The sequence below is a fragment of the Chiloscyllium plagiosum genome, unplaced genomic scaffold (assembly GCF_037043375.1).
Source record: "Chiloscyllium plagiosum isolate Xiang-an unplaced genomic scaffold, Cpla_swu_hap1 HiC_scaffold_10, whole genome shotgun sequence".
NCBI lineage: Eukaryota > Metazoa > Chordata > Chondrichthyes > Orectolobiformes > Hemiscylliidae > Chiloscyllium > Chiloscyllium plagiosum.
The window spans coordinates 111,829,502-111,856,261 of NW_028270148.1; the positions used below are offsets into that span (position 1 = coordinate 111,829,502).

Genomic DNA, 26,760 nt, shown 5'->3' on the forward strand with positions numbered 1-26,760 from the left:
CTGTCCCCCCCCCCCCGTCCTGTCCCCCCCCCCCCGTCCTGTCCCCCCCCCCCCGTCCTGTCCCCCCCCCCCCGTCCTGTCCCCCCCCCCCGTCCTGTCCCCCCCCCCGTCCTGTCCCCCCCCCCCGTCCTGTCCCCCCCCCCGTCCTGTCCCCCCCCCCCGTCCTGTCCCCCCCCCCGTCCTGTCCCCCCCCCCCGTCCTGTCCCCCCCCCCGTCCTGTCCCCCCCCCCCCGTCCTGTCCCCCCCCCCCGTCCTGTCCCCCCCCCCCGTCCTGTCCCCCCCCCCCGTCCTGTCCCCCCCCCCCCGTCCTGTCCCCCCCCCCCGTCCTGTCCCCCCCCCGTCCTGTCCCCCCCCCCCGTCCTGTCCCCCCCCCCCGTCCTGTCCCCCCCCCCGTCCTGTCCCCCCCCCCCGTCCTGTCCCCCCCCCCGTCCTGTCCCCCCCCCCGTCCTGTCCCCCCCCCCCGTCCTGTCCCCCCCCCCGTCCTGTCCCCCCCCCCCGTCCTGTCCCCCCCCCCCGTCCTGTCCCCCCCCCCCGTCCTGTCCCCCCCCCCCCGTCCTGTCCCCCCCCCCCCGTCCTGTCCCCCCCCCCCGTCCTGTCCCCCCCCCCCGTCCTGTCCCCCCCCCCCGTCCTGTCCCCCCCCCCCGTCCTGTCCCCCCCCCCCGTCCTGTCCCCCCCCCCCGTCCTGTCCCCCCCCCGTCCCGTCCCCCCCCGTCCCGTCTGTCCCTCCCCCCGTCCCATCTGTCCACCCCCCCCACCCGTCTGTCTCCCGTCCTTCCCCCCCCCCCACCCGTCTGTCTCCCGTCCTTCCCCTCCCCCACCTGTCTGTCCCCCCCCACCTGTCTGTCCCCCCCCACCTGTCTGTCCCCCCCCACCTGTCTGTCCCCCCCCACCCTGTCTGTCCCCCCCCACCTGTCCTGTCCCCCCCCACCTGTCTGTCCCCCCCCCCACCTGTCTGTCCCCCCCCCCACCTGTCTGTCCCCCCCCACCTGTCTGTCCCCCCCCCACCTGTCTGTCCCCCCCCCCACCTGTCTGTCCCCCCCCCACCTGTCTGTCCCCCCCCTCACCTGTCTGTCCCCCCCCCACCTGTCTGTCCCCCCCCCACCTGTCTGTCCCCCCCCCACCTGTCTGTCCCCCCCCCCACCTGTCTGTCCCCCCCCCCACCTGTCTGTCCCCCCCCCCACCTGTCTGTCCCCCCCCCACCTGTCTGTCCCCCCCCCCACCTGTCTGTCCCCCCCCCACCTGTCTGTCCCCCCCCCCACCTGTCTGTCCCCCCCCCACCTGTCTGTCCCCCCCCCCACCTGTCTGTCCCCCCCCCCACCTGTCTGTCCCCCCCCCACCTGTCTGTCCCCCCCCCACCTGTCTGTCCCCCCCCCACCCGTCTGTCCCCCCCCCACCCGTCTGTCCCCCCCCCACCCGTCTGTCCCCCCCCACCCGTCTGTCCCCCCCCCACCCGTCTGTCCCCCCCCCACCCGTCTGTCCCCCCCCCACCCGTCTGTCCCCCCCCACCCGTCTGTCCCCCCCCACCCGTCTGTCCCCCCCCCACCCGTCTGTCCCCCCCCCACCCGTCTGTCCCCCCCCACCCGTCTGTCCCCCCCCCCACCCGTCTGTCCCCCACCCCACCCGTCTGCCCCCCCCACCCGTCTGTCCCCCCCCCCCACCCGTCTGTCCCCCCCCCACCCGTCTGTCCCCCCCCCCCACCCGTCTGTCCCCCCCCCCACCCGTCTGTCCCCCCCCCCACCCGTCTGTCCCCCCCCACCCGTCTGTCCCCCCCCCCACCCGTCTGTCCCCCCCCCCACCCGTCTGTCCCCCCCCCCACCCGTCTGTCCCCCCCCCCACCCGTCTGTCCCCCCCCCCACCCGTCTGTCCCTCCCCCCCACCCGTCTGTCCCTCCCCCCCACCCGTCTGTCCCTCCCCCCCACCCGTCTGTCCCTCCCCCCACCCGTCTGTCCCCCCCCCCACCCGTCTGTCCCCCCCCACCCGTCTGTCCCCCCCCCCACCCGTCTGTCCCCCCCCCCACCCGTCTGTCCCCCCCCCCACCCGTCTGTCCCCCCCCCACCCGTCTGTCCCCCCCCCCACCCGTCTGTCCCCCCCCCCACCCGTCTGTCCCCCCCCCCACCCGTCTGTCCCCCCCCCCACCCGTCTGTCCCCCCCCCCACCCGTCTGTCCCCCCCCCCACCCGTCTGTCCCCCCCCCACCCGTCTGTCCCCCCCCCACCCGTCTGTCCCCCCCCCCACCCGTCTGTCCCCCCCCACCCGTCTGTCCCCCCCCCACCCGTCTGTCCCCCCCCCACCCGTCTGTCCCCCCCCCACCCGTCTGTCCCCCCCCCCCGTCTGTCCCCCCCCGCCCGTCTGTCCCCCCCCCCGCCCGTCTGTCCCCCCCCCGCCCGTCTGTCCCCCCCCCCCCGCCCGTCTGTCCCCCCCCCGCCCGTCTGTCCCCCCCCCGCCCGTCTGTCCCCCCCCCGCCCGTCTGTCCCCCCCCGCCCGTCTGTCCCCCCCCGCCCGTCTGTCCCCCCCCGCCCGTCTGTCCCCCCCCGCCCGTCTGTCCCCCCCCGCCCGTCTGTCCCCCCCCCGCCCGTCTGTCCCCCCCCCCGCCCGTCTGTCCCCCCCCCGCCCGTCTGTCCCCCCCCGCCCGTCTGTCCCCCCCCCGCCCGTCTGCCCCCCCCCGCCCGTCTGCCCCCCCCGCCCGTCTGTCCCCCCCCCGCCCGTCTGTCCCCCCCCCCGCCCGTCTGTCCCCCCCCCCGCCCGTCTGTCCCCCCCCCCGCCCGTCTGTCCCCCCCGTCCCGTCTGTCCCCCGTCCTTCCCCCCCCCCCCCACCCGTCTGTCCCCCGTCCTTCCCTCCCCCACCCCCACCCGTCTGTCTCCCGTCCTTCCCCCTCCCCCACCCGTCTGTCCCCCCCCACCCGTCTGTCCCCCGTCTTCCCCCCCCCACCCGTCTGTCCCCCGTCTTCCCCCCCCCCACCTGTCTGTCCCCCCCCCACCTGTCTGTCCCCCCCCCACCTGTCTGTCCCCCCCCCCACCTGTCTGTCCCCCCCCCCCACCTGTCTGTCCCCCCCCCCACCTGTCTGTCCCCCCCCACCTGTCTGTCCCCCCCCCACCTGTCTGTCCCCCCCCCACCTGTCTGTCCCCCCCCCCACCTGTCTGTCCCCCCCCCCCACCTGTCTGTCCCCCCCCCCACCTGTCTGTCCCCCCCCCCACCTGTCTGTCCCCCCCCCCACCTGTCTGTCCCCCCCCCACCTGTCTGTCCCCCCCCCCACCTGTCTGTCCCCCCCCCCACCTGTCTGTCCCCCCCCCACCTGTCTGTCCCCCCCCCCACCTGTCTGTCCCCCCCCCCACCTGTCTGTCCCCCCCCCACCTGTCTGTCCCCCCCCCCACCTGTCTGTCCCCCCCCCCACCTGTCTGTCCCCCCCCCCCACCTGTCTGTCCCCCCCCCCACCTGTCTGTCCCCCCCCCCCACCTGTCTGTCCCCCCCCCCCACCTGTCTGTCCCCCCCCCCCACCTGTCTGTCCCCCCCCCCACCTGTCTGTCCCCCCCCCCCACCTGTCTGTCCCCCCCCCCCACCTGTCTGTCCCCCCCCCCCACCCTGTCTGTCCCCCCCCCCCCACCCGTCTGCCCCCCCCCCCCACCCGTCTGGTTCTCCCCCCCCCCCCCCCCACCCGTCTGGTTCTCCCCCCCCCCCCCCCCCCCACCCGTCTGGTTCTCCCCCCCACCCGTCTGGTTCCCACCCCCCCACCCGTCTGGTTCTCCCCCCCCCCCCCCCCCCACCCGTCTGGTTCTCCCCCCCCCCCCCCCCCCCCCCCCACCCGTCTGGTTCTCCCCCCCACCCGTCTGGTTCCCCCCCCCCCACCCGTCTGGTTTTTCCCCCCCCCCCCCCCCCCACCCGTCTGGTTCCCCCCCCCCCACCCGTCTGGTTCCCCCCCCCCACCCGTCTGTCCCCCCCCCCACCCGTCTGTCCCCCCCCCCACCCGTCTGTCCCCCCCCCCCACCCGTCTGTCCCCCCCCCACCCGTCTGTCTGCCCCCCCCCACCCCGTCTCGCCATCCCCCCCCCCACCCCGTCTCGCCATCCCCCCCCCCACCCCGTCTCGCCATCCCCCCCCCCACCCCGTCTCGCCATCCCCCCCCCCACCCCGTCTCGCCAACCCCCCCCCACCCCGTCTCGCCCATGCCACCACCCCATCTCGCCCCTCATCCTGTCCCCTCCCTCCCCCAATCTCCTCATCCTGTTCCCTCCCTCCCTATCTCTCCCTCCCTATCTCTCCCTCCCTCACCTTTATTCTTTCCGCTTTTACTGTCCCTTCTTGCTTTTTATCATAGTTGTTCAGCTCTTTAGAAACTCTTCATAAAATGCATCTTTCTCTTTTATCACTCCCTTTATTGTCTCTCCTTTTTCATCAGTCTGTCTCTTCTCTCGCTTTTTATATATGCTACCTCTCTTCCCCAAATTAGTCTAGTTATTCTATCATCTTTTATATTTTAATATTAATGTATTATATGTAATTACATTTTTTATTTTTATTAGTAATGTGTTTTTATGTTAAGTATTATGTTTCTATACAGTAAATGTTTTAAAAAAGTATAGGTATTTTAAGATGTTGCAATTAACCTGGTTGTTCACTTTCTGTTCGTTACCACCTTCTGCCCTTTCCCCAATCGCCTTTTGTTAATTCTCCTTGTTTTTTGATTTGCTGTTTCATTTTATTTCAGTAGGTTGATATGTTTTTATACTTGTTTGAGGCTTTATTCAGTTGTGAATAATTGTATTGTTTAAAATTCTGTGTGATGTGATTTCTCTTTTATTCCCCTATTCATTCAGGCTGCGAAGTTCCTTACTGAACCACTTCATAGATGTTTATCATCTCTTCTTTCTCTGTTCTTTTTTTCAGTTAAACAAATCTATATATTTCTGACACACAATTTTTCATTTTCTCAGATGTGATTATTTTATTCCTCCTCATTAGGCTGTGAATGTTTCTCATTTGTTTTATTTACACTGCATGTATCCAGGCACAATTATTGGTTAAAACCCTGCTGATAATCACAGATAAATTGTAGTTGCCTCTTCTGTCTTTTATTTAACCTTTATTTTTATTTTGGAAATGCATGTTGCACCAGAATAAATGCAGAACTCTCACTGTGGGAGGAAGTTGAAGTAAGGGCAGTTCAAGAAATCTTGTTGCAACTGCTTTAGGAGAAGTAAAACTTCTTTTAAAAAAACGGCTCTCATTTATGGTTGAACGAATGTTGAGGCAAAACTGAAACCTCTGAAGGAATCATTTGACCGGTTGCAAAAGTAAACCAGCTTTGTCAAATCATAGGGGGTGGGGACCAATCTGTGGAGTACAACGTGCATATACAGTTCGAACACTGAAGGTTTTGTTTAAGTGACGTGTATTTCTGCATTAACTTGTTGGTTGTCTGCGTTTGACTGCTATGTGGGAAAAAAAAGCAGATGTGCTAATTAAACCAAATATAGCCAGACAATGATTTACTTGCGCCGAAGAATTAATGTTTGTACTTTAGGCTTCGAACCAATTTCATTGTGCCATACCACCGTTTCAAATAAATGCTACACAGTTGAGGTTAGGAAAAAAGAATGAGCCATGGCAGGTGACTCAACTGAAAGTTTGGAATGAAAGTATTTAAAGGTTAAGAGGCATAAGAGTCTCTGAGGCATATAGTGGGAGGGGTTTGGGTGGGAAAAGTGTGTAGTTTACCAGGAGTGGAGGGCAGAGTTCGTTAAAGCCTCTGTCACCTAATGAGTGTTGCTGGAGTTATACCCATCCAAGCAAGCGGGGAGTATTCTACCACACTCCTGACTTGTCTTGCAGATGGTAGAGAGGCTTTGGGGAGTCAGGAGGTGAGTTATTCTCTTCAGTTCATTAATTCAAATGCCAGACAAGTCTCACTGCCTTTCTTCTGATTTGGAGATGCCGGTGTTGGACTGGGGTGTTTCACTTCTTTCACTGTATTCTATCACTGTATTCTAACAGATGAAAGGCTTAACAGACAATCAATTTTTCAATGTATAATTTCACTTACATCACACTGCAAATTTTTGCTATAAATTCTGTTACGATCGAGCCCTCCACAATCACCTGATAAAGGAGCGTCGCTCCGAAAGTTAGTGTGCTTCCAATTAAACCTGTTGGACTATAACCTGGTGTTGTGATTTTTAACTTTGCCTTTCTTCTAACCTGCTGTTGTAGCCACAGTGTATATGTAGTGAGCCCAGTTGAGTTCTGGTCAATGGTAACGCCCCCACCCCCCGGATGTTGTTAATGGGAGAATTCAATGATGATATCACTATTGAATGTCAAGGGGAGGGTGGTTAGATTGTCTCGTTGGAGATGATATATATGATATGTATGCCATCATAGAATCCCTACAGTATGGAAACAAGCCATTTGGCCCAACAAGTTCACACAAACCCTCCGAAGAGTAACCCTCCTGGACTCATTCCCTACCCTAGTATTCTACGTTTACCCCTGATGAATACACCTAACCTACATGTCCTTGAACACGACAGGTGATGTAGCATGGCAAATTCATCTCACCTGCACGTCTTTTGATTGTGGGAAGAAACCCAAGCAGACATGCAGAGAATGTGTAAACTCCACACAGACAGTCACCCAAGGCTGGAATCAAACCCAGGTCCCTGGTGCTGAGAGGCAGCAGTGCAAACCACTGAGCCATCGTGCCACTCTTATCTGTGTTAAGGCAAAATGTTTTCCTCTTAGAGGATTGAGTCTGTCTGGAGCTCTGTTCCTGAAAAGACATTGGAAACAAATCTTTGAATATTTTTAAGGTAGAAATGCGTGGAGTTTTGGTTGAACTGACTCAGTTAGATAGCTCAATTGGCTGAACAACTGGTTTGTGATGCAGAGTGATGCCAGTAGTGCAGATTCAATTCTCACACTGTTGAAATTATCGTTAAGGAGTCTTCTCAATCTCTCCCATTGCCTGAGATGTGGTGACCCCCAGGTAAACCCCCCACTCTTTCCCCCCCACCAGTTGTGTCTCCCCTCTGGAGTTACAGTGACTTTACATTTATCCTTGAACCAGGATACATGGGTTCAGGTCTCACTTGCTCCAGAGGTTCTTTGACCAGGTTGTTTAGAAAATATCTTTATCTGTACTTTGAAGGAATATGAAAGCCTTATGCAAACAGAAGTGAAAGTAGAAGGACTATGAGCCACTTGGTTACAGCATATACAATCAGAACTCTTGAACTTGAGTTCACTTTGTGCTGATGTCTGCACAAAATGCTTACTGCTGTGAGTTATTTAAGCCACGTGGCATAAGAGAGATAAATTTTAAAAAGGTTTGCATTTATATTTTATATTTTCAGCATGTCAAAGTGCTTCTCTGTCAATGAAGTACTTTTTAAACACTATCACAATATGGGGAAATGCAGTTGCAAATTTAGACAGAGCATGCTTCCACAAACAGCTTTGTGATAATGACCAAATAATCTGCTTTTGTGTTGTGTGATTGAGGGTTAATTATTGTCCAGAACACAGAGGAGGACCCCACTGCTGTTCTTTTATAACAGTTGTAGTTTTCCAGGGGATGTGGGTGTCATTAGCAAGGCCACCTTTTGTTGCCTATCCTTAATTGCCCTTGAACTGCAATTGCTTGCTTGACCGTTTCAGACTGCAGTTAAAGTCAACCAGGTCATTGTTGGTCTGGAGTCGCTTGGAAGGCAAACTGGGTAAGGGTGTCAGATCTCCTCTCCTGAAGGGAGATTAATAAACATTTTTACAGTAATCAATGGTGTGGAAGCCATTTCTGAGATTAATTTTATATTTCGGATTTGTATATTTCAATTGTATTTGGACTCCAGCTGCTGTAAACCCATGTTCCCTCTTATCAACAATCTTAGCCCCTGAATTAATAGCCCAGTGACATTATCATTCTCCCCACGATAGTACCTTGCAATTTTTTATATCCACCCAAACAGGGTGTTTGAGCCTTCATTTAACATTTCATTTGAAAGATGGCTTCTGCATCAATGCAGTACTGGAGGAGCACTGCACTGGCATAACCGCACACACACATTATACATTTGAAATATAATTTAAAATCACGGATGAAGAATGAAATCACTGGTGTCTTTCTCATTCTATTGACAAAGGAAACAATTATTCTTCATTTGTGGAAGAGCTGAGGAATTCTTTCTGGGATGTTCTTGTCAGTATCTATCCAATATCCAGAATCATTGTTCTCTTTGAAACTCATTTCTCCATTTATAGATTCTCCTCATTCTCTCCATTGAATCTCTTCATAATTTCCAAGGCTTCTGTCATATCATCTCTTAGGTCTTTTTGCCTGGGAGCTTGATTTACCTTTTCCCAATAGTTGTATCCTCTTGATTTTCTCAACATCCTTGCAAATCTGTTCTGTACTTTCTCCAGTGCTTCGCAGCCCTGGCTGCAGAATGGACAGGGTGCACGAGGGATCCTTGTGGCCTAGCCAAAGGTCTGTAACTCTGACATTATTCCTCTAGATTTTTGCTAAAGCTTGATCAATCTGTGATGCTTATATATTAAGGTATTCCTGGATCTCTTTGTTGCTCTGTCCACTTGAATCTCTGAGCCTTCCAGGAAAATGTTGCCTCTGAGCTATGTTGAGTTTTACAGTATTGTGCAAATGAGGCTGGTGGTAAATTTTTTGATAGAATTATGACAAGGTTAGATAAATTAGACATAGGAAAGCCATTCCCATTAGCTGATCATCAAGAACTAGGGGACATGGATTTATGATTTTGAACAAGAGCTATTGGGAATGTGAGGAAGAACGTTGAGTGGTAATGACCTGGAACTCTGTCCACAAGGTTGGTGGAAACTAAGAACAACTATGGTTTCAAAAGAAGATTGGATGGGCACAAGCTAAATTTGCAGGGCTCTGGGGATACTGAGTGGATTGCAATAGTGAACTGACCTGGACTTGATGGGCCAAATGGTTTCCTACAATGATGTAGTGAAGGAGGATTAGAGGATTTGAGCTATAGGAAGAGGCTGAACAGGCTGGGGCTGTTTTTCCTGGAGCGTCGGAGGGGTGACCTTATAGAGGTTTACAAAATTACGTTGGCATGGATAGGGTAAATAGACAAAGTCTTTTCCCTGGGGTCGGGGAGTCCAGAACTAGAAGGCATATGTTTAGGGTGAGAGGGGAAAGATATAAAAGAGACCTAAGGGCAACTTTTTCACGCAGAGGGTGGTACGTGTATGGAATGAGCTGCCAAAAGATGTGGTGGAGGCTGGTACAATTAAAAGGCATTTGGATGGGTATATGAATAGGCAGGGTTTGGAGGGATATGGGCCGGGTGCTGGCAGGTGGGACTAGATTGGATTGGGATATCTGGTTGGCATGGACGGGTCTGTTTCAAGTTGTACACCTCTGACTCTCAGACACCTTCCCATGACAAACATGATATGTGGGAGGCAGTGTCATCTACGGTGGGTCCTCCGATGACTGTTCAGTTGATTATTAAGTGAAAGAATGAGGAAATGAAGAGGTGTAGTGAGGGCATAAGGTACTCTTGCAGGGTTCAAGCTTTGAGCACCTGGAGATGTAGAACTGCTCTGTTTGTAGAAAACAATGGGTGGACTTATGAAAAGGGCATGAAATATTTTCAGTGCCAAAATACTATTGGTTTGACATATAAGGAGTTTTCAAGTCTCAAAATAGCTGATGTCAAACTGGCAGAGATTTTTTCTCTTTATTCTTGTGTGCAATGTGGGTATTAGTGGCAAGGTCTGCCTTTATTGTATACCTCCAAGAACGCCTTGAACTGAATGCCTTCCCACGTGGTTGACAATGCACTCCAGTGCATCTCCTCCACTTCACACACTACCACCCTTGAACCCCACCCCTCCCAATGTAACAAGGACAGAACCCCCCCCCCAGTTCTCACCTTCTACCCCACCAACCTCCGCCACCTCCAAACCGACCCCACCACTACAGATATACTTTATTCCCCACCCCTATCAACATTCCAAAAGGACCATTCCATCTGCAAATCCCTTGGCAGGTCGACACCCCCCCCACCAGCCCTCACCCCACTCCTGGCACCTTTCCCTGCCACTGCAAGAAGTGCAAAATCTGTGCCCACACCACTCCCCTCACCACCATCCAAGGCCCCAAGGAATCCTTGCACATCCGTCAGAAATTTACCTGCACATCTACTGCATCCATTGCACCCGGTGTGGTCTCTTCTATATCAGGGAGACAGGACACCTTCTTGCGGATCATTTCAGAGAACATCTCTGAAACACTCACACCCACCAACCCCACTGCCCCATGTCTGAACACATCAACTCCCCCTCCCACTCCATCAAGGGCATGCAGGTCCTGGGCCGCCTCCACCACCAAACCGTTACCACCCGACGCCTGGAGGAGGAGCGCCTCGTATTCCGCCTTGGGATCCTGCAACCACATGGGATAAATGTGAATTTCAACAGCTTCCTCATTTCTCCTCCCCCCACATTATCCCAGTCCCAAGCCACTAACTCGGCACCACCCTCCGGACCCGTCCATCACTCTTTCGCCCCCCCCCGATCTATCTCCTTCTCCCTCACTTTCCACCTATAGTTTTCCCAGCTGCTTGCACCCGAACCCCACCCTCCCTCCCATTTATCTCTCAGCCCCAACCCACAAGTCTCATTCCTGATGAAGAGTTTATGCCTGAAACGTCGATTCTACTGCTCCTCCGACACTGCCTGACCTGCTGTGCTTTTCCAGCACTACACACTCGACTCTGAGCTCCAACATCTGCAGTCTTTGCTTTCTCCTGAATGCTTCGCTAAGTACAGTGCAGAACCGCAATGCTGTGGCTGCGGAGTCACATGTAAGTCAGGCTGGATCAGGATCAACATTCTCTCCAAGCTGCACCGCTGCTGGGAAGTTCCGCCCACCGATCAGCATGGCAACATACTAGTTCTATAAGCAACTGTGCACAGATCTTGGAGGTCAGCAGAATAAAATAATTACAGGAATGACTGGACAGCATGTTTCCTTCCCTAGAGTACTGTAGTGAATCCGATGGGTTTTATGAACATCTTCTTGCAATCTGAGATTGGCTATATATTCCAGAATTTTAAATTTAAATTCCTCTGGCTGCCATGGTGAGATTTGAACTCTGAGGGTTAGTTCAGACCTCTGGATTACGAGTCCAACAATGTCACCAGGGTACCATCTCTGCTTGTATTTAATTTAAACAGTAAATGGGTGGCACAGTGGTTAGCACTGCTGCCTCACAGTGCCAGAGACCCGGGTTCAATTCCCGCCTCAGGTGACTGACTGTGTGGAGTTTGCACATTCTCCCCGTGTCTGCGTGGGTTTCCTCCGGGGTGCTCCGGTTTCCTCCCAAAGTCCAAAAATGTGCAGGTTAGGTGAATTGGCCATGCTAAATTGCCCGTAGTGTTAGGTGCAGGGGTAAATGTAGGGGAATGGGTCTGGGAGGGTGTGCTTCAGCGGGTCGATGTGGACTTGTTGGGCTGAAGGGCCTGTTTCCACACTGTAAGTAATCGTAAGTAATCTAAGTAAACAATTGCCCTTTGGTATCTTGTGTAGAGACTCATCATAAAATTTCTTGTCATTCTGTCATTTCCTGCATTTTCAACATTGATTGTTCAGGGAGGGACCAGTAAAATAGCCTTCTGTACCTTCTTTGGATGTTTGTAGGTGGTGTTGGGAACAACCCAATTGGACAGGAGAATCAGGAAATGCTTATGCAACAGCAATTATATTAAGTACAAATCTCGGCAAACTATTCTTCGACCAATTAAGAACAGCGAACTCTATGCCTTATAGTAGACTATCCAGGAGTGCAGTCATAACTCCTCAGAGGAAAGACTTCAAGGGTCAAGGGATATAAATCTGGATGCTGGCTGACTCCCTATCTCTTTAATGAAGTGCTAAGTGCACTGTTCGATGGGCTATGCTGAGGCCTCAGTGCCAGTTAGAATGAAACTTAAAGCAGATTGGCAATGCAGCCTAAGGGACTGAGTGGCTACTTTCTGGGCTGTAAACCTTCTGTGATTTGATCCCAAATGAATTATTTCTGAAATGTAGCGCCTGGTATAGTAACGAAACTAAAATGCTTGCATTTCTGTAGCACCACCAGCCAGGCTACAGAATGCTTCATAGTCAATCAAGTACTTACGGATGGAAAATTGCAGTTTTAGCAGCATATTTGCGCACAGCAAGCTCTCACAAGCAGCAATGTGATAATGACCATTAAGACTGTCATATTCTGTTCTTGTGGCATTGATTGAAGAATAGATATTGACCAAGACCAGCTGGGTTAACAACCTCTCTCTTCAAAATACTGCTGTAGGATGTTTTGCATTAGCCTGGGAAGGCTGACAGCCTCATTTTAACATCTTATTCGTGACATTATGAATTCCCCATAGGGATGCTCCCCTTTGTGCAGAGAGAGACTTGAGAGATTTGATAGAGTTTTGCAGAATTCAGAGATATTTTGAATAAATAATGAGAATCAGTTTGCAACAACCAGAGGTTTGGTGACCAGACGCACATTTATGAGGATTGTCAAAGACCGGATGTAAAAATTGTCCTTAGTGAGTTATTGCGGTCAGGAATGGACTGCCTGAAAGTGCAGTGGAAACATAACCAGCAGTAGGTCTTTAAAGGATTTGGATAAATATTCGAAGGGGGATAAATATTCGAAGGGGAATAAATTACATAGCTATGAGGGAAATGATCGTTGCACTGGAGAAGGGTTGTTGCTGGTTAGCTCAATTGACCATATGGCTAAATGTGCGCTTCATAATAATGTCAATCGCATGTGTTTGTTTTCTATTCCAGCCAAGGTAGACTTTGAGATTTGCCTCATTAGACCATAAGAAATAGGAACAGGAATAGCCATTGGGCCCCTTGCCTGCTCCACCATTCAATAGGGTCCTAGCTGAGCCAACATTCACCATGTTCACTTTCCTGCCTTTTCACTATAATATTTGATTTCTCCTACTTATCAAGAATCTCAACCTCAAATATACACTAGGACTCTGCCCACATTTTTCTGTGACAGAGTTCCAAATGCTTAACCCTCCAAAGAATTTCTTCCTTACCTCGTCTTAAATTGGTGGCCCTTTATTCTGACACCATGCCCTATTCCGAGACATTAATTTCTTCCTTACCTCGTCTTAAATTGGTGGCCCTTTATTCTGACACCATGCCCTATTCCGAGACATTCCCAACAATGGAAACATCCTTTCAGCGTTTACCCTTTCAGTCCTCTTTAGAATCCAATATGTTTCAATCAGATTTCCTTGCATTCTTCACAACTCCAATGAATAGAGTCCCAACCTACATATCTTTGCTTGTAAGACAGTCCCTCCAAACTGAGAAGGTTCTTCAACAGAATACCACCACTGACTAAAACTTGCTGAACAAACTGGTCAGGATGAAGTATTGGCCAATAATGAGCAGAAGATCATACAGTGTGGCAAGAACAGTAAAGTGGAACTAGTCAGCACAGGCACAATGGACTGACTGGCCTTCATGTGCGCTACATTATTATGCGAATAGCAAGTGAGTAATTACTTCACCAGTTTCTGGTGATTTTTTTTCAAAAATAATTTGTGTGAGCGCATGTTCTCCAAGAAGGAAAACATTCTGTCTCTGTACCACTGATGTAGCACTTTTAATGCAGTAAAACAACTCGAGACATTTCACAGGAGCCTTATCAAATAGTGTAGCACCAAACTACATAAGGGGTTATAGGGCAGATGGTCAAAAGCTTGGTTGGAGATCTTCAGGAGTATCTTCAAGGAGGTAGAGAAATGGAGAGACAGAGGTTTAGAGAATGAGGTACAAATGTTAGAGATGCTCAAGAGGCCAAAATTGAGGAATGCAGAGGAAGGCCTCGACTGAATCCCAAAACTGGACACAGCAATTTGGGAAGGATGTGAAAGCAATCTGTGGCTGTGTAAATATCTTTGTTTTTACTTCAGTACATTTGTCTTCTGAAATTTTCACTCGAGCTGGTAGAACATATCAATTATAGGTTGAACCCAATTCTTAAGAAGTTCAGCATTCGATTGGATTTCACCATAAAACCATAAGCAGTAGGTGCAGAGTCTGCTCTGTCATTTTATTACTGAGATAGAGAAGTCAGTGTTGACTTTCCACCATCAGATGCTGCCTGGCTTGCTGTGTTCTTCCAGCCTCCTACTTGTCTGCCTTGGATTCCAGCATCTGCAGTTCTTTTTGTCTCTGTCATTTTCTTACAGCTAGTGTGTTTGTCGATCCCATTGTCCTACTTTCTGTCCATAACCTTTAATATTCTTACTAACCAAGAGCCTCTCTAACTCTGTCTTAAACACATTCAACTACTTGACCTCCACATTTTTCCGTAGCAGTGAGTTCCACAGATTCACCACCCTCTAGCTGAAGAAATTCCTCCTCATCTCAGTGCTCAAGGGTTGTCCCTTCACTGAGTCTTTGCCTTCGGGTCAGAATTTTTCCTACCAGTGGAAACATTTTCTTCATGCCCACTCTATCCAGGCCTCTCAGTATTCTATTAGTTTCAAGTAGAACCCCCCTCACCAAAACAATCCTTGAAAAACTCCATCGAGTACAGACCTGAAGTCCTCAGCTGCTCCTTGTATGACAAGCCCTTCATTCCTGGGATCATTCGTGTTAACCTCCTCTAGACCCCCTCCAATGCCAGCACAATCCTCCGTTAGATACAGGGCCTAAAACCGTTTACAGTCTTCCAAATGCAGTCTGACGTAACCCTTATACAGCCTCAAAACTTGTATCTCTGCTCTTCTAGGAGAAAGTGAAGACGACAGATGCTGGAGATCAGAGTCAAGAGTATGGTGCTGGAAAAGCACAGCGTGTCGAGGAGCAGGAGATTCGATGTTTCGGGTATAAGCCATTCCTGATAAAGGGCTTATGCCTGAAATGTCGATTCTCTTGCTCCTCAGATATTGCCTGAGCAGCTGTGCTTTTCTAGCACCCCACTCTCTGCTTTTGTATTCTAGCCCTCTCAAAATGAATGTTAATATTGCATTTACCTTCCTAACTGCCAGCTGAACCTGCATGCTAAGAGAATCCTGAACCAACAAGCCCAAGTCCCTTTCTCCAGCTTTCTGAAGCCTTTCCCAATTTAGAAAATAGTCTCTGTCTCTATTCTTCCTACCAAAGTGCATAACTTCTCACTTTCCCACATTGTATTCCATCTATCACTTCTTTGCCCACTCTGCTAGCCTGTCAAAGTTCTCCAACACAACCTGTCCTTCCACCTATCTTTGTGTCACCTGCAAACTTAACAATGCTTTCATTCATTCATCCAGGTCATTACTGTGTAATGTGAATAGTTGTGGTCCCAAAGCTGACCCTTGTGGTACTCCATTAATCACTGGCTGCCATCCTGAGAAGGACCCCTTCATCCCTTCTCTCCACCTCCTGATGATTAGCCAATCCTCCATAAATGCCAGTATCTTGCCCTTAAAACATAGGCTCATCTTATTTAACAGCCTTCCTGTGCGATATCATGTCAAAGGCCTTCTGAAAATCCAAATAAATCCTGTCCACTAGCTATCCCTAGTCTAATTTGTTTGTTACCTTCTCAAAGAATTCCAACAGATTTGTCAGGCACGATCTCCCCTTGACAAAGTATGTTGACACAGTCCTATTTTACCATGCACTTCGAAGTATACCGTAATCTCATCCTTTAACATTTTCCCAATGACTGAGGTCAGGTTGTCTCTGTCCCTTCTTAAACAGGGATGTTACATTAGATATTTTCCAGTCCTCCAGGACCCTTCCTGACTTGAATGATTCCTGAAAGATCGCCACCAATGCCTCCACAATCCTCCTCAGCTATCTCCTTGGGAACCCTGGGGTGTAGTCCATCCAGTCTGGGTGATTTATCCACCTTCTGACCTTTCAGCTTCCCAGCACTTTCTCCTTCGTTATGGACACTATATACACCACTGCCTCACATGAAGTTCTAGTATGCTACTTGTGCCTTCCACCAAAAAGATTGTTGCAATCTACTACTTCAGTTCATCTGCCATATCTTTGTTCTGCCTTATGATTTCTCCAGCCTCGGTTTCCATCAGTCCACTTTTGCATCCTTCTCACCTTTTGTCTATCAAAGCGGTGTATGGTTAAAATCTGGTGCTGACTGAACTTGCCTCTACCACATTCTCAGTCAAGGCTTTGCAAGTCATTTACATGATTATTTGAAAAGGAAGAATATGCTGGGTTATGAGAAGAAAGTGCTGGTGCAGACACGATCAGCTGAATGGCTTGTTCTGTTGCAATTCTGTGTGCCTCTTGAGTAAATTTTGTCTACCTTGCTATAGATCCTCAAACAGGCACAGAGAAAAGAGATATTTCATAATTAATATGATTTGTCTGTATGATAAGCTTTTCTATTCTTCGGTATTTTCTAATCGCTCTGTTCAGAGATGATATTATGCATCTCTGATGCAGGTGGGAATTGAACCCCCTGGTTCAGAGATAAGAATGCTACTACTGCACAACTAGAGCCCCTTTGAAAGCAAAATGCTGTGGATCTTCTCACTCTATCATGCATTATTTCTGTTGTGCATGCTGTCTACTTGACGTAGGATCACGTTTTGTTGTTAGGAATGGAATTTCAGGATTTTTGATCCAGCGATGTGGAGGAACAACAATATATTTCGAAGTTAGGATAGTGGCTGGTGGCTTGGAGGAGAGGTTGCAGGTGATGTTCCCATGCACTTGCTGTGCTCCTTCTAGGTGGGAGAAGTTGCATGTTTGGAACGTGCTAAGTCATGGGCCTTGAATTGTTGCCATGTATCTTGGCAATGTTACACAACGATGCCACTCTGCATCGGCGGTAGAAGAAGTGAGTGTGAAAGATGATGGATGGGATGTCAGTCAACTAGGCCACTTTGTCTTGGATGGATGTGTTGAGTCTCTTAAGTTGGAACTGGGCTATCAATATTTCTCCCCCAGGGACCCCTAAACCCCCATCTCCTTTACTGTGTCAAATTAAATATTCCAGGGCCACTCTTGAATCTACTAGAGGACACAACAAAAATAACCTGCTGCTGAAATTGTTTTCTGTCTTGATCATGTTTGTTCAAAACAAGATTTCTCAAGAGGTTATTTTCTCTTTCATTCAATGTCGTTGTAGTTTAGTGTTGGTGAGGACAGTAATGAACGTTTTGTCAATAATATTTGTAAGTAAATTTTAACATAAAATTTTTTTAAAAATCAGCATTGAACATGATGCCTTTTGATAGAGAATGTTTAAAGTGACTCAGTGTCTGTGTACAGTCTATTTTAACTGTTCTCTCTGAATCAGTTCCCTATCTCATCCCAAATCCCTTTCACCTAACCACCCTGACGCTTGCTGACCAACACCCGGTATGGCACTGCATCATGTTTTAAAGTTTGCATTCTTGTTTTCATATCACTCTATACTATCCTGACCATGCTCCCCCATCTCCGTGTAGTCACCAGCCCACAACTGTCCAAGAACTTTGTGTTCCTCTACTTCTAGCCTCTTGTGCACCCCTGATTTTAATTGTTCCGTAACCGTGCCTTCAGCTGTCTGGGCCCTATACTCTGGAATTCCTCCCTGACCCGCATCCTTTAGAGCATTTCTTAAACCTCAACTACTTTAATCTTTTGTCTTCATAGCTCTTTACATGATAAGGTATTTTATTGCACTCCTGTGAAAAGCCTTGATATTTTGTTTTATCAGTAGTGGTATATCAATACAAATGATTGTTTCGAATGTCATTTATCAGTGTTTAAGAGACTGAGACATTGGGAAGTCTCCAGCTATCCATAGGGTTTCTATCTTCTAAAACTGAAACCATATTGTCTCCTGACACAGAATTGGCTGCGGAAATGTCTTCCCACATTGTAAGTTAGCTTTAGTCCTGCCGGAGACTCTAGCTCTTTGAGGTAATAAACTGAGGCCCTGTATACCCTTTCACATGGATGCAAAAGATCCTGTGTCACCACTCAAAGGGAATGCCGGAGAGTTCTTCCCAGTGACATGGCCAATGTTTATCCCTCAATCAACATCACTCAAAAAGAAAATGGATTATTTCGTCATTGTCACAGTGTGCACAGCAAGCTCCCACAAACAGCAATTTGAATGCAACTTTTGTTGCCATGCAACAGTGGCCACACTAAAAAATGCTTTTATTGGCTGTCAAGTTCTTAAAGACTTCTCATGGGTGTGTTAAGCAATATATAAATACAGATCTTTTCTCTTTTTGTGTATGTATTGAGATCAATAAAATGGGGCTCAGTCAGAAGCAGTGTGCTTTCAGAATGCAAATGGACATTTTCATTTAACTGTTTCCAGAAGATTGAATTGGATTGAGCTTTTCAACTTTTCTAACAATTACCTTATTCATTCAATTATTAATTCATTCTTAATGCTGTGATAAAATTGTCCAAAGCCTTTCTATCAGCTTACTGCTTCTCCATGGTGATTATGCTTTTCTGAAAAGAGATACTGGAAATCTAAAAGAAAAACAAAATGCTGGAGAAACCCAGCAAATCTGGCAGCATATGTAGAAAGAAACAGGGTAGTATTTCAGGTCAATGATCTTTCATCATAATTAGAGTAAATTGAGGGTGGGGCAGGCTTATAGCAATTACAATAAAGAGGAGTGGACAAAGGTCAAAGAGGAAGATCTGGAAATATGGAGAGATTAAATGACAAAAGGATTGATTGGACAAGGCTAAAGGAGATGGTCATGGGACAAGTAAAAATAGAAAAGGGACTAGAGGCGTGAATGGCAACCACAGCATCATCACCATCAGTTACCATTTGAACAATGTGGGAGCAAAGGTCATGATCTGAAATTGTTGAGCTCTGTTTAGCTGGGAGGTTGTAATGCACACAACCAAAAGGTGAGGTGATGTCCCTTGAGCTTCATTAGAACCATGCAGGGTTGAGAGGAGAAGACGGTGAAGGCAGGGTGGGAGTGGGGATGGACAATTAAAATGACAAGTGACCAGATATTCAAGGGCATGTTTGCGGATTGAGCAAAGGTGTTTCGCAAAGCAATCACCCATCATTTCTTTGTGTTTTATGGAATTTGACATTGCTGGCAAGGCTGGCATTTGTCAGCCAGCTCAAATCTCTAGAATTAAAAGGGCTGCACGGCTATTTCAGAGGGCAATAAAGAGTGAACCATATTGCTGTGGGTCTGGAATCACGTGGGCCAACTGAGTAAGAATGGCAGATTTCCTGCTTTCAGTTAGATGGATTTTACAACACCAACAATGTTCAGAGTCACCACCACTGAGACTAGCGTTTAATTCAGTATTTTGTACTGAATTTAAATTCCTGCAGCTGCTATGGTAGGGTTAGAATTGATGTGCCCAGAGCATTAGACTGTGCCATGAACAGTAGATACTTTACGAAATTAAAAAGTATGAATCAATCTCAGTTTCACCTGGTTGTACAGTATCAGGACTTTGAATAGGGACAAAGTTAAAGCACAGTGTTGCATCTCCTCTCTTCCCACAGTGCTACATGTGTTCTTTATATATAAAAGTGCTCAGACAATTAATAGGCACCACCTGAAGGGCCTTGGGGAATCAAAGGCATGATGGGGGTGATAAGGAGTGGACAGAGGGGTGGTATTCCACTGTTGGTATTTATTTTTAGACTGGCACCAGATTTTGACTTGTTCCACGGCAGAGAACTCAACAGTTTTCTAAAAATAAATATCAAACATTCTGAGCAGCACACTAACTCACCACAAAGGTATGAAAGCTGTCCAGTTAAATCAAAACTTCCAAGTTATAACAAATGGGAGCAGTATGGTACAGCAGGCACTGATACGATGAGCTGAATGGCCACATCTCTGCTATAATATTCTCTGAACTGAAAATTAGGAAAAATAATTAAAACTAAAAAAAACTGCAGATGCTAGAAACTAGAAACCAGAAACAAGCAGAAATTGCTTGAAAAGCTCAGCAAGTCTGGCAACATCTGTGGAGAGAAATCAGCACTAACATTTTGGGCCCAATGACTTTCCTCAGAACCGATCTTGCAGATTGGAGAGCAGAAGATCAGGAAGGATAGTAAATACATGGCAGGAGATGAGTTTGGGAGAGGGTTTAGTGTCAGAGGGAAGCTGAGGGAAAAAAGGTTCCAGAGGGCCGTGGGTATGAGTTGTTGCATCTTGTGTTCCTTGATAGCTGAATCGAAAATAAAAAGTTTCTTGTTAGCCGGAGGATGAGGTAGAACTAGGAAGCAGTACAGCTCTAAGTCAGGGTGACACAGTGCTTTGGAGAGAGGTGTTGAGAGTGTTCATATGACAGTGTGTAGCATTGAGTGTGGATCTCCAGTTGCAACAAGAACAGCTGCTTGCGGAACGTTGAACATCACAGATACCCATGATCGTGGGTGGATTCAAAACACTAAGGATGAAATTTGAGTTGGAATCCACAAGGGGTGAAGTCTGTCCGGAGGCAGTCACTGAGGAATATGATGTGGCTGTGGAAATGAGTTTTAACAAATACCTCGTCAAACACCACGAGCAACAGCGAAATTAGTGACAGTACGCAAGAAGAAAGATTGGAAAGGAAGTCCTGTAGGAAAGAGGAGCAGAGCTTCTTCAAGGTGGCCATGCCTGGAAGTGTGTGGCAGTGAGTCAAATAATAAATAAAAACCAAAAAGCAGATGCTAGAAATGTGAAACAAAGTTAGTATTTCTGGTCCAGTGACCATTCCTGAGAATAAATCCTTAACTCTGATTTCCCTCTACAGACTCTGTCAGACCTGCGAGCATTTCGAGCAATTTCTGTTAGGAAGAATAATTGTTGGGTTATGAAATTTAGAAATAGCGTTGGAAGCTCTCAGGCCTGGGAGATAAACTCTCAAAGATCCTAGATTTGTGTTGAGTACACTAATTTCATGAGGACAACAACTTTCTTTTTTTACTCGGATGCTTTTACACACCACTGAACACCTTTATTCCTGATGAAGGGCTTTCGCCCGAAACGTCGATTTTGCCTGTCCTCGGATGCTGCCTGAATTGCTGTGCTCTTCCAGCACCACTGATCCAGAATCCATTTTTTATCCTCCCTAACTAAATGATCAGGTTATATTCAACGCCTATCAGGGGCAGCACAGCAACAACAAAAGTGAGGGAAAGTTAGGAAGAGAGGGAGGAGGCTAAATCAAAGTGGAGTTAGAGGGGACAGGAGCAACTTTTGTATAGCAATTCCAATGTGTAAAATGTCCTGGGCTGTTTCACAGGAACTTTAATAAACTTTTGGTGATGAAACGTGTAAGGACTTACTTGGAAAGCCAACCAAAATCCTGGCCAAAGAGGTAGGTATTCAAAAATGAGAGATTGACCGGGGGTGGTGGGGGAGGAATTAAAATTCATATCTCGACTAAAAATAGAGAGGATTGTGTCTCGGAAAGTTGTCCAGCCAGAGGAACTCAATAAAATCAGCTAAAGGGAAGGAATTTTGCCATGTGAATCTTCATTGGGGCATGTTATGAGAAGTTGCAGGGCTGGTAGGACTTGAACCCAGACTTCTGGTCCAGGTGTAGGGGCACCACCATTGCGCCACGATACCTCCAAAATACTACCAGCAGTTATTGTGAGATGTGAACCTGTGACCATGATCACTGGTCTGGTGACATTATCACTATTACACTCTCATATATTATATTCCAAAGCAGGGGACTTGAACCTAGACCTTGGAGCAGAGGTAAGAACACTACCACTCTGCACCTTTGATAATTTTTACTTGGATTCTCATACTCACCAAGCAGTTTGTACAGAAGCAGCATGTTACTAGCATACTGTTCAGTTTGTTAATGTCTTGATTTAAGATTGAGAAGAAACAGGTGGTGTCTATTAATTGTCTGAGTACTCTGTGTATAGGGAGCACCTGTAACACTGGGAGAAGAGGAGGAACTGGGACCTTTAAGAATGTGTGGTCAATAAACTCTATGCATGAAGGTAAAAACAATGACTGCAGATGCTGGAAACCAAATTCTGGATTAGTGGTGCTGGAAGAGCATCCAAGGAGCTTCGAAATCGACGTTTCAGGCAAAAGCCCTTCATCAGGAATAAAGGCAGTGAGCCTGAAGCATGGAGAGATAAGATAGAGAAGGGTGGGGAGAAAGTAGCATAGAGTACAATGGGTGAGTGGGGGAGGGGATGAAGGTGATAGGTCAGGGAGGAGAGGGTGGAATGGATAGGTGGAAAAGGAGATAGGCAGGTAGGACAAGTCCGGACAAGTCATGGGGACCCTCCACCCTCTCCTCCCTGACCTATCACCTTCATCCCCTCCCCCACTCACCCATTATACTCAATGCTCCTTTCTCCCCACCCCCACCCTTCTCTAGCTTATCTCTCCACGCTTCAGGCTCACTGCTTTTATTCCTGATGAAGGACTTTTGCCCGAAACGTCGATTTCGAAGCTCCTTGGATGCTGCCTGAACTGCTGTGCTCTTCCAGCACCACTAATCCAGAATCTATGCATGAAGTCAGGAGTCTTGGTTTCTGTCTCTAACTGGTTTGGATCCAGATTGACACAGCAAAGACAAGTCTAGGAGAACTTTGCACACAACCATTTAACATTATCTGTGGAAACTAAAAGAAGAGTGGAGAGAAATGAGAAACACCTGGATGCTTTACTCCCTTCTGTGCTACAAAATATAACAGTACGGAAAGAAGACATTCAGCCCATGTACTCCACACCTGTATTGTTTCACGCAAACCTCCCCTCAGTCTATACTGTACACAGACATTCTCCTACTTCTCTCTTGTGTTTACCAAGCTTCTCTTTAAATGTATCTAGGCTATTGGCCTCAATTGCATTGTGAGGTAGTGAGTTCCACATTCTCCTCATTCTCTGGTTAAGAAAATTCTTTCCTGAATTCTCAGCTAGATTTATTTGTGACTGTCATTCTAAGGGTGATCTCCCTCAACAAACAGAAACATGCCTCTCCTTACCATCTCAAACATCTTCATAATCTTAAAGACCTCAATTTTACCCCCTTAGTCCTTTTTAAATAAAAATTGAGCTGCTGCCCCTGTTCAATCTTTCCTGATCAGTGTAGCCTCTCAGTTCTGATGTTATTGAATAAATCTTTATTGCATCTTCTGCAATACTATTAAAAGAATTATTTAGTGTTCTTAAAGGTGTATAACTTTGACCATGATTTTACAGTGAGCTAAAACATTGAGGAGACTGTTATATGTTTAAGCTAGTCATCACAGCCCTGTAGCTGATGCCTCATGATGCGGTAAATGAATGAATGGAGTTCTAAACCAGCAGTGACAACTGTTCTTTCCCCACAGCAAAATGGCAAGCCCAAGACAGAACACTATAAGAAGACTTTTTCGGAATCTTTTGAGCAACCTCCAATGTATGTTCCTGTCCTCACTTACATGGGCTATGGAATTGTAACCTTGTTTGGCTATTTAAGAGACCTTCTGCGCTCCTGTGGTCTTGAGAAATGTCATGCAGCTCAGGAGAGGAAAGAACAAAAGGTATGATCATCATGTTCTTCTGGCAAGTTGAACTTAAACATGTACTGCATTGGCAAATATATTTCTAATTGATTTGGAGATGCCGGTGTTGGACTGGGGTGTACAAAGTTAAAAATCACACAACACCAGGTTATAGTCCAACAGGTTTAATTGGAAGACATTTCTAAATGTGCTTGGCAATGTTGCCTTGTTATGTTTTCATTCTCTGAACTTCCATTTGTTATTTATCTTGTCCTCTAAACTGTCTTTTGCTGAAAGTAATGATTGATGTGGCAAAGCCTGGAGGAGCTGCACTTCATTTAGGCTTTAGCAAGGGCCTTTTTTTGGTGATGAACCCAGGTAGAGTGTTTGGGGGATATTCAGCCAGGAACAACCTTAACCAGAAGGAAATGTGCGTTTCTTTACTCGAGATTGTGGAAGTTTTTTTTGTGCATTTACTTTGTCAGTGGTTTTCACACAGCCTGCAGTGACATTAACGAACATTTAAGATAATAAGTTGAACTCTTAGTTTGACTCATCTATTCTCAGGAGTTGGGACTTCATGTTAGGGCTGTGAAAGACATTGGTAAGGCCACATTTGGAGTACTATGTATAATTCTGGTCACCCTGTTATAGGAGGGATGTTATTAAACTGGAAAGGGTGCGCAAAAGATTTACAAGGATGTTACTGAGATTGCAGTATTTGAGTTATAAGGAGAGGATAGATAGGCTAGGACTCTTTTTCCCTGGAGCGGGGGAGGTTGAGAGGTGTCCTTTTAAAGGTTTACAAAATCATGAGGGACATAGATAAAGCGGATAGCTATGGTCTTTTTGCAAAGGTAGAGGAGCACAAAACTAGAGGGCATAGGTTTAAGGTGAGGGGAAAGATTTAAGAAGCCTGAGGAGCAACTTTTTTGCACAGATGGTGCTTCAAATATGAACCAAGCTGCCAGAGGAAGTGGTAGCGGTTAGTAAAATTATAACATTTAAAAGACATTTTGGACAGGTATATGAATAGCAGTGGTTTAGAGGTATATGGGCCAAATGCAGGCAAATGGGGCTAGTTCAGTTTAGGAAACCTGGTTGGCATGGATGAATTGGGCTGAAAGGTCTGTTTCTGTGCTGAATGGCTTGCTAATATTTAGACACAGAGATTGGCCCTCTGAACACAAGGAATCTGCTCAAGCCTCGCACTCTTTTTGAATTGAAAGTGAGGTCTGCAGATGCTGGAGATCAGAGCTGAAAATGTGTTGCTGGTAAAGCACAGCAGGTCAGGCAGCATCCAAGGAACAGGAGAATCGACGTTTCGGGCATAAGATGAAGGGCTTATGCCCGAAACGTCGATTCTCCTGTTCCTTGGATGCTGCCTGACCTGCTGTGCTTTACCAGCAACACGTTTTCAACTCTTTTTGAATTATCTGACAGCTCTCAACCCATCGGCTTAATCTCCATCTTCCTCCCAATTGTTACATAACATCTGAGATCTTGATCAATTTGGATTATGTCTAGTTTTCTATTCTCCTGTCTGGAGAGGGGTGGAGAATTAAGGAAGGCAGCAATATCATCAGGACAGTGAGATGAGATGGCCAGTGGTTATTGTGACTGGATCCTAAACTTAATAACAGCCTCTTCACCAAACCAAAGCTGCTGGGAAGCCAGGAGTGTCTGCATGCACTGCACACACATACTTTAAAGTTGCCTGCTTATCGCCCCATAATGGGGATGGGAGACGGTGACTTCTTTACTGTTTCAGCCTCCCCTGGCTAGAATAACCCATCTGGTAATGTAATGAGTCCAATCAAATGCCACTAGAGAGGATCTAGAGTGTGGCCTGGAATAGAATGTTTCCATTTATTGGTTCATGGCATGTGGGCAGTTATTGCCTATTCCTAATTGCTCTTGAGAAGATGTTGGTGATGCATGGGGGTGTAGGTACACCCACACAGCGCTATTAGGATTGAGTTTTCAGAAGTTTGGACCAATAATGGTGAAGGATGTGGCTTGGAGGGCAACTTAGAAGTGGTATTGACAAGAGTTTAAAATTTCTCCAAAACTACTGCCTAGTCAAGATCTCTTCAGATGGATGGAACAAACCTATGAGAAAGTTAGAGCTGGCGCGCCAGTACCAGTGGTTAGAATGTAGTTTCACGTGTGCAGCATGAAAACATTTTGCAAGGCAGTATGTTTGGTCAAATAGGGTAGTCAATGATATTGTCTTAACTACAATTTTCTCAATTATTTTCACTTCTTTCTGAATAGGTTGATTTAAATGTTGTTACACACCTTTGGAGCAAGTGGGCTTGAGATCTGGGTGCTTTTGGTCCAGAGGTAGCATGGTACTTCCACTGCCACAAATAATCTCCAGATCCATCACCTGTGGCTCATTTGGTAGATGTCTCTCTTCTTCAGTCAGATGATTGCGGGTTCTTGTCCCATTCCAGAATCTGAGCACAAAAATCACGACTCGCACTCTATACTGAGAGGGATGGTGCAATATCGGAGTTGCTGTCATCTGAATGAAACATTAAACCATGGCTCTGTCTGTCCTCTTAGAAAGGAAAAAAATGCAAATGCAATTAAGCTAATTTTGAAGAAGAGCATAGGAGTTCACCCCAAAGCTTAGGCCAATATTTATCCTTCACTCAACGTCATAAAAGCAGACTCTTTGATCATATCATTTTGCTGTTTGTTTGGGGCTTGCTGCATTTCCTACATGAAAACAGTAATCAGACATCTTGTCATAAAAGGTGGTATATAAATGCAAGTCTTTTGTCTTTGATTTATTCCTCAGTTCATGGTGTTGCAGATTGGTAGTGTTGGACCTAATGGGTGCTGTCATTATATTGGTGTTTGGCTTTTGGAAACAACTGTGACTTACTTGTGTACTTCTTGACTCATTTGTGCAAATCAACACTTTGTACTCTAGGTTCCATCCTTTATCTTACATAGGTTTCCTCTGCTGTGTCTCCTGTAATTAAAGCCTTTCATATGGGGGAGCGCTAATGTGACTTTAAGAGGACCAGACTACTGCTCTGGGGACTCCCGGTTTCAAATCCTACCATGGCAGCTGATAGAATTTAAATTCAGTTCGTACACCTGGACTTGAAAGCTAGTTTCAGGGATTGTCACCACAGAACTATCTTCAATTGTTGTAAAAATCCATCTTGTTCATTAACTTCCTTGAGAGAATTAAATCTGCTACCCTAATCTAATCTGGCTACATGTGGCTCCAGATCCTCCGAAATGTGGTTGATTCTTAACTA

At 48.0% G+C, this 26,760-nt stretch overlaps 1 protein-coding gene across 2 annotated transcripts in view; it reads left to right on the forward strand.

The window, feature by feature from the left end:
- The window catches only part of sptlc3 (serine palmitoyltransferase, long chain base subunit 3), a 128,777-nt gene that overhangs the window by 3,330 nt on the left and 98,687 nt on the right, over window positions 1–26,760 (forward strand). The window contains exons 1-2 of one of the 2 annotated variants that reach the window (XM_087991671.1): window positions 7,861–8,475; window positions 23,327–23,518. In XM_087991671.1, coding sequence (XP_087847797.1) covers window positions 23,393–23,518 — 126 coding nt within the window. In that variant the 5' untranslated portion in view covers window positions 7,861–8,475; window positions 23,327–23,392. Of the gene's footprint in view, window positions 1–7,860; window positions 8,476–23,326; window positions 23,519–26,760 lie in introns of those variants that run through there. The other variant, XM_087991670.1, reaches the window with a different exon arrangement.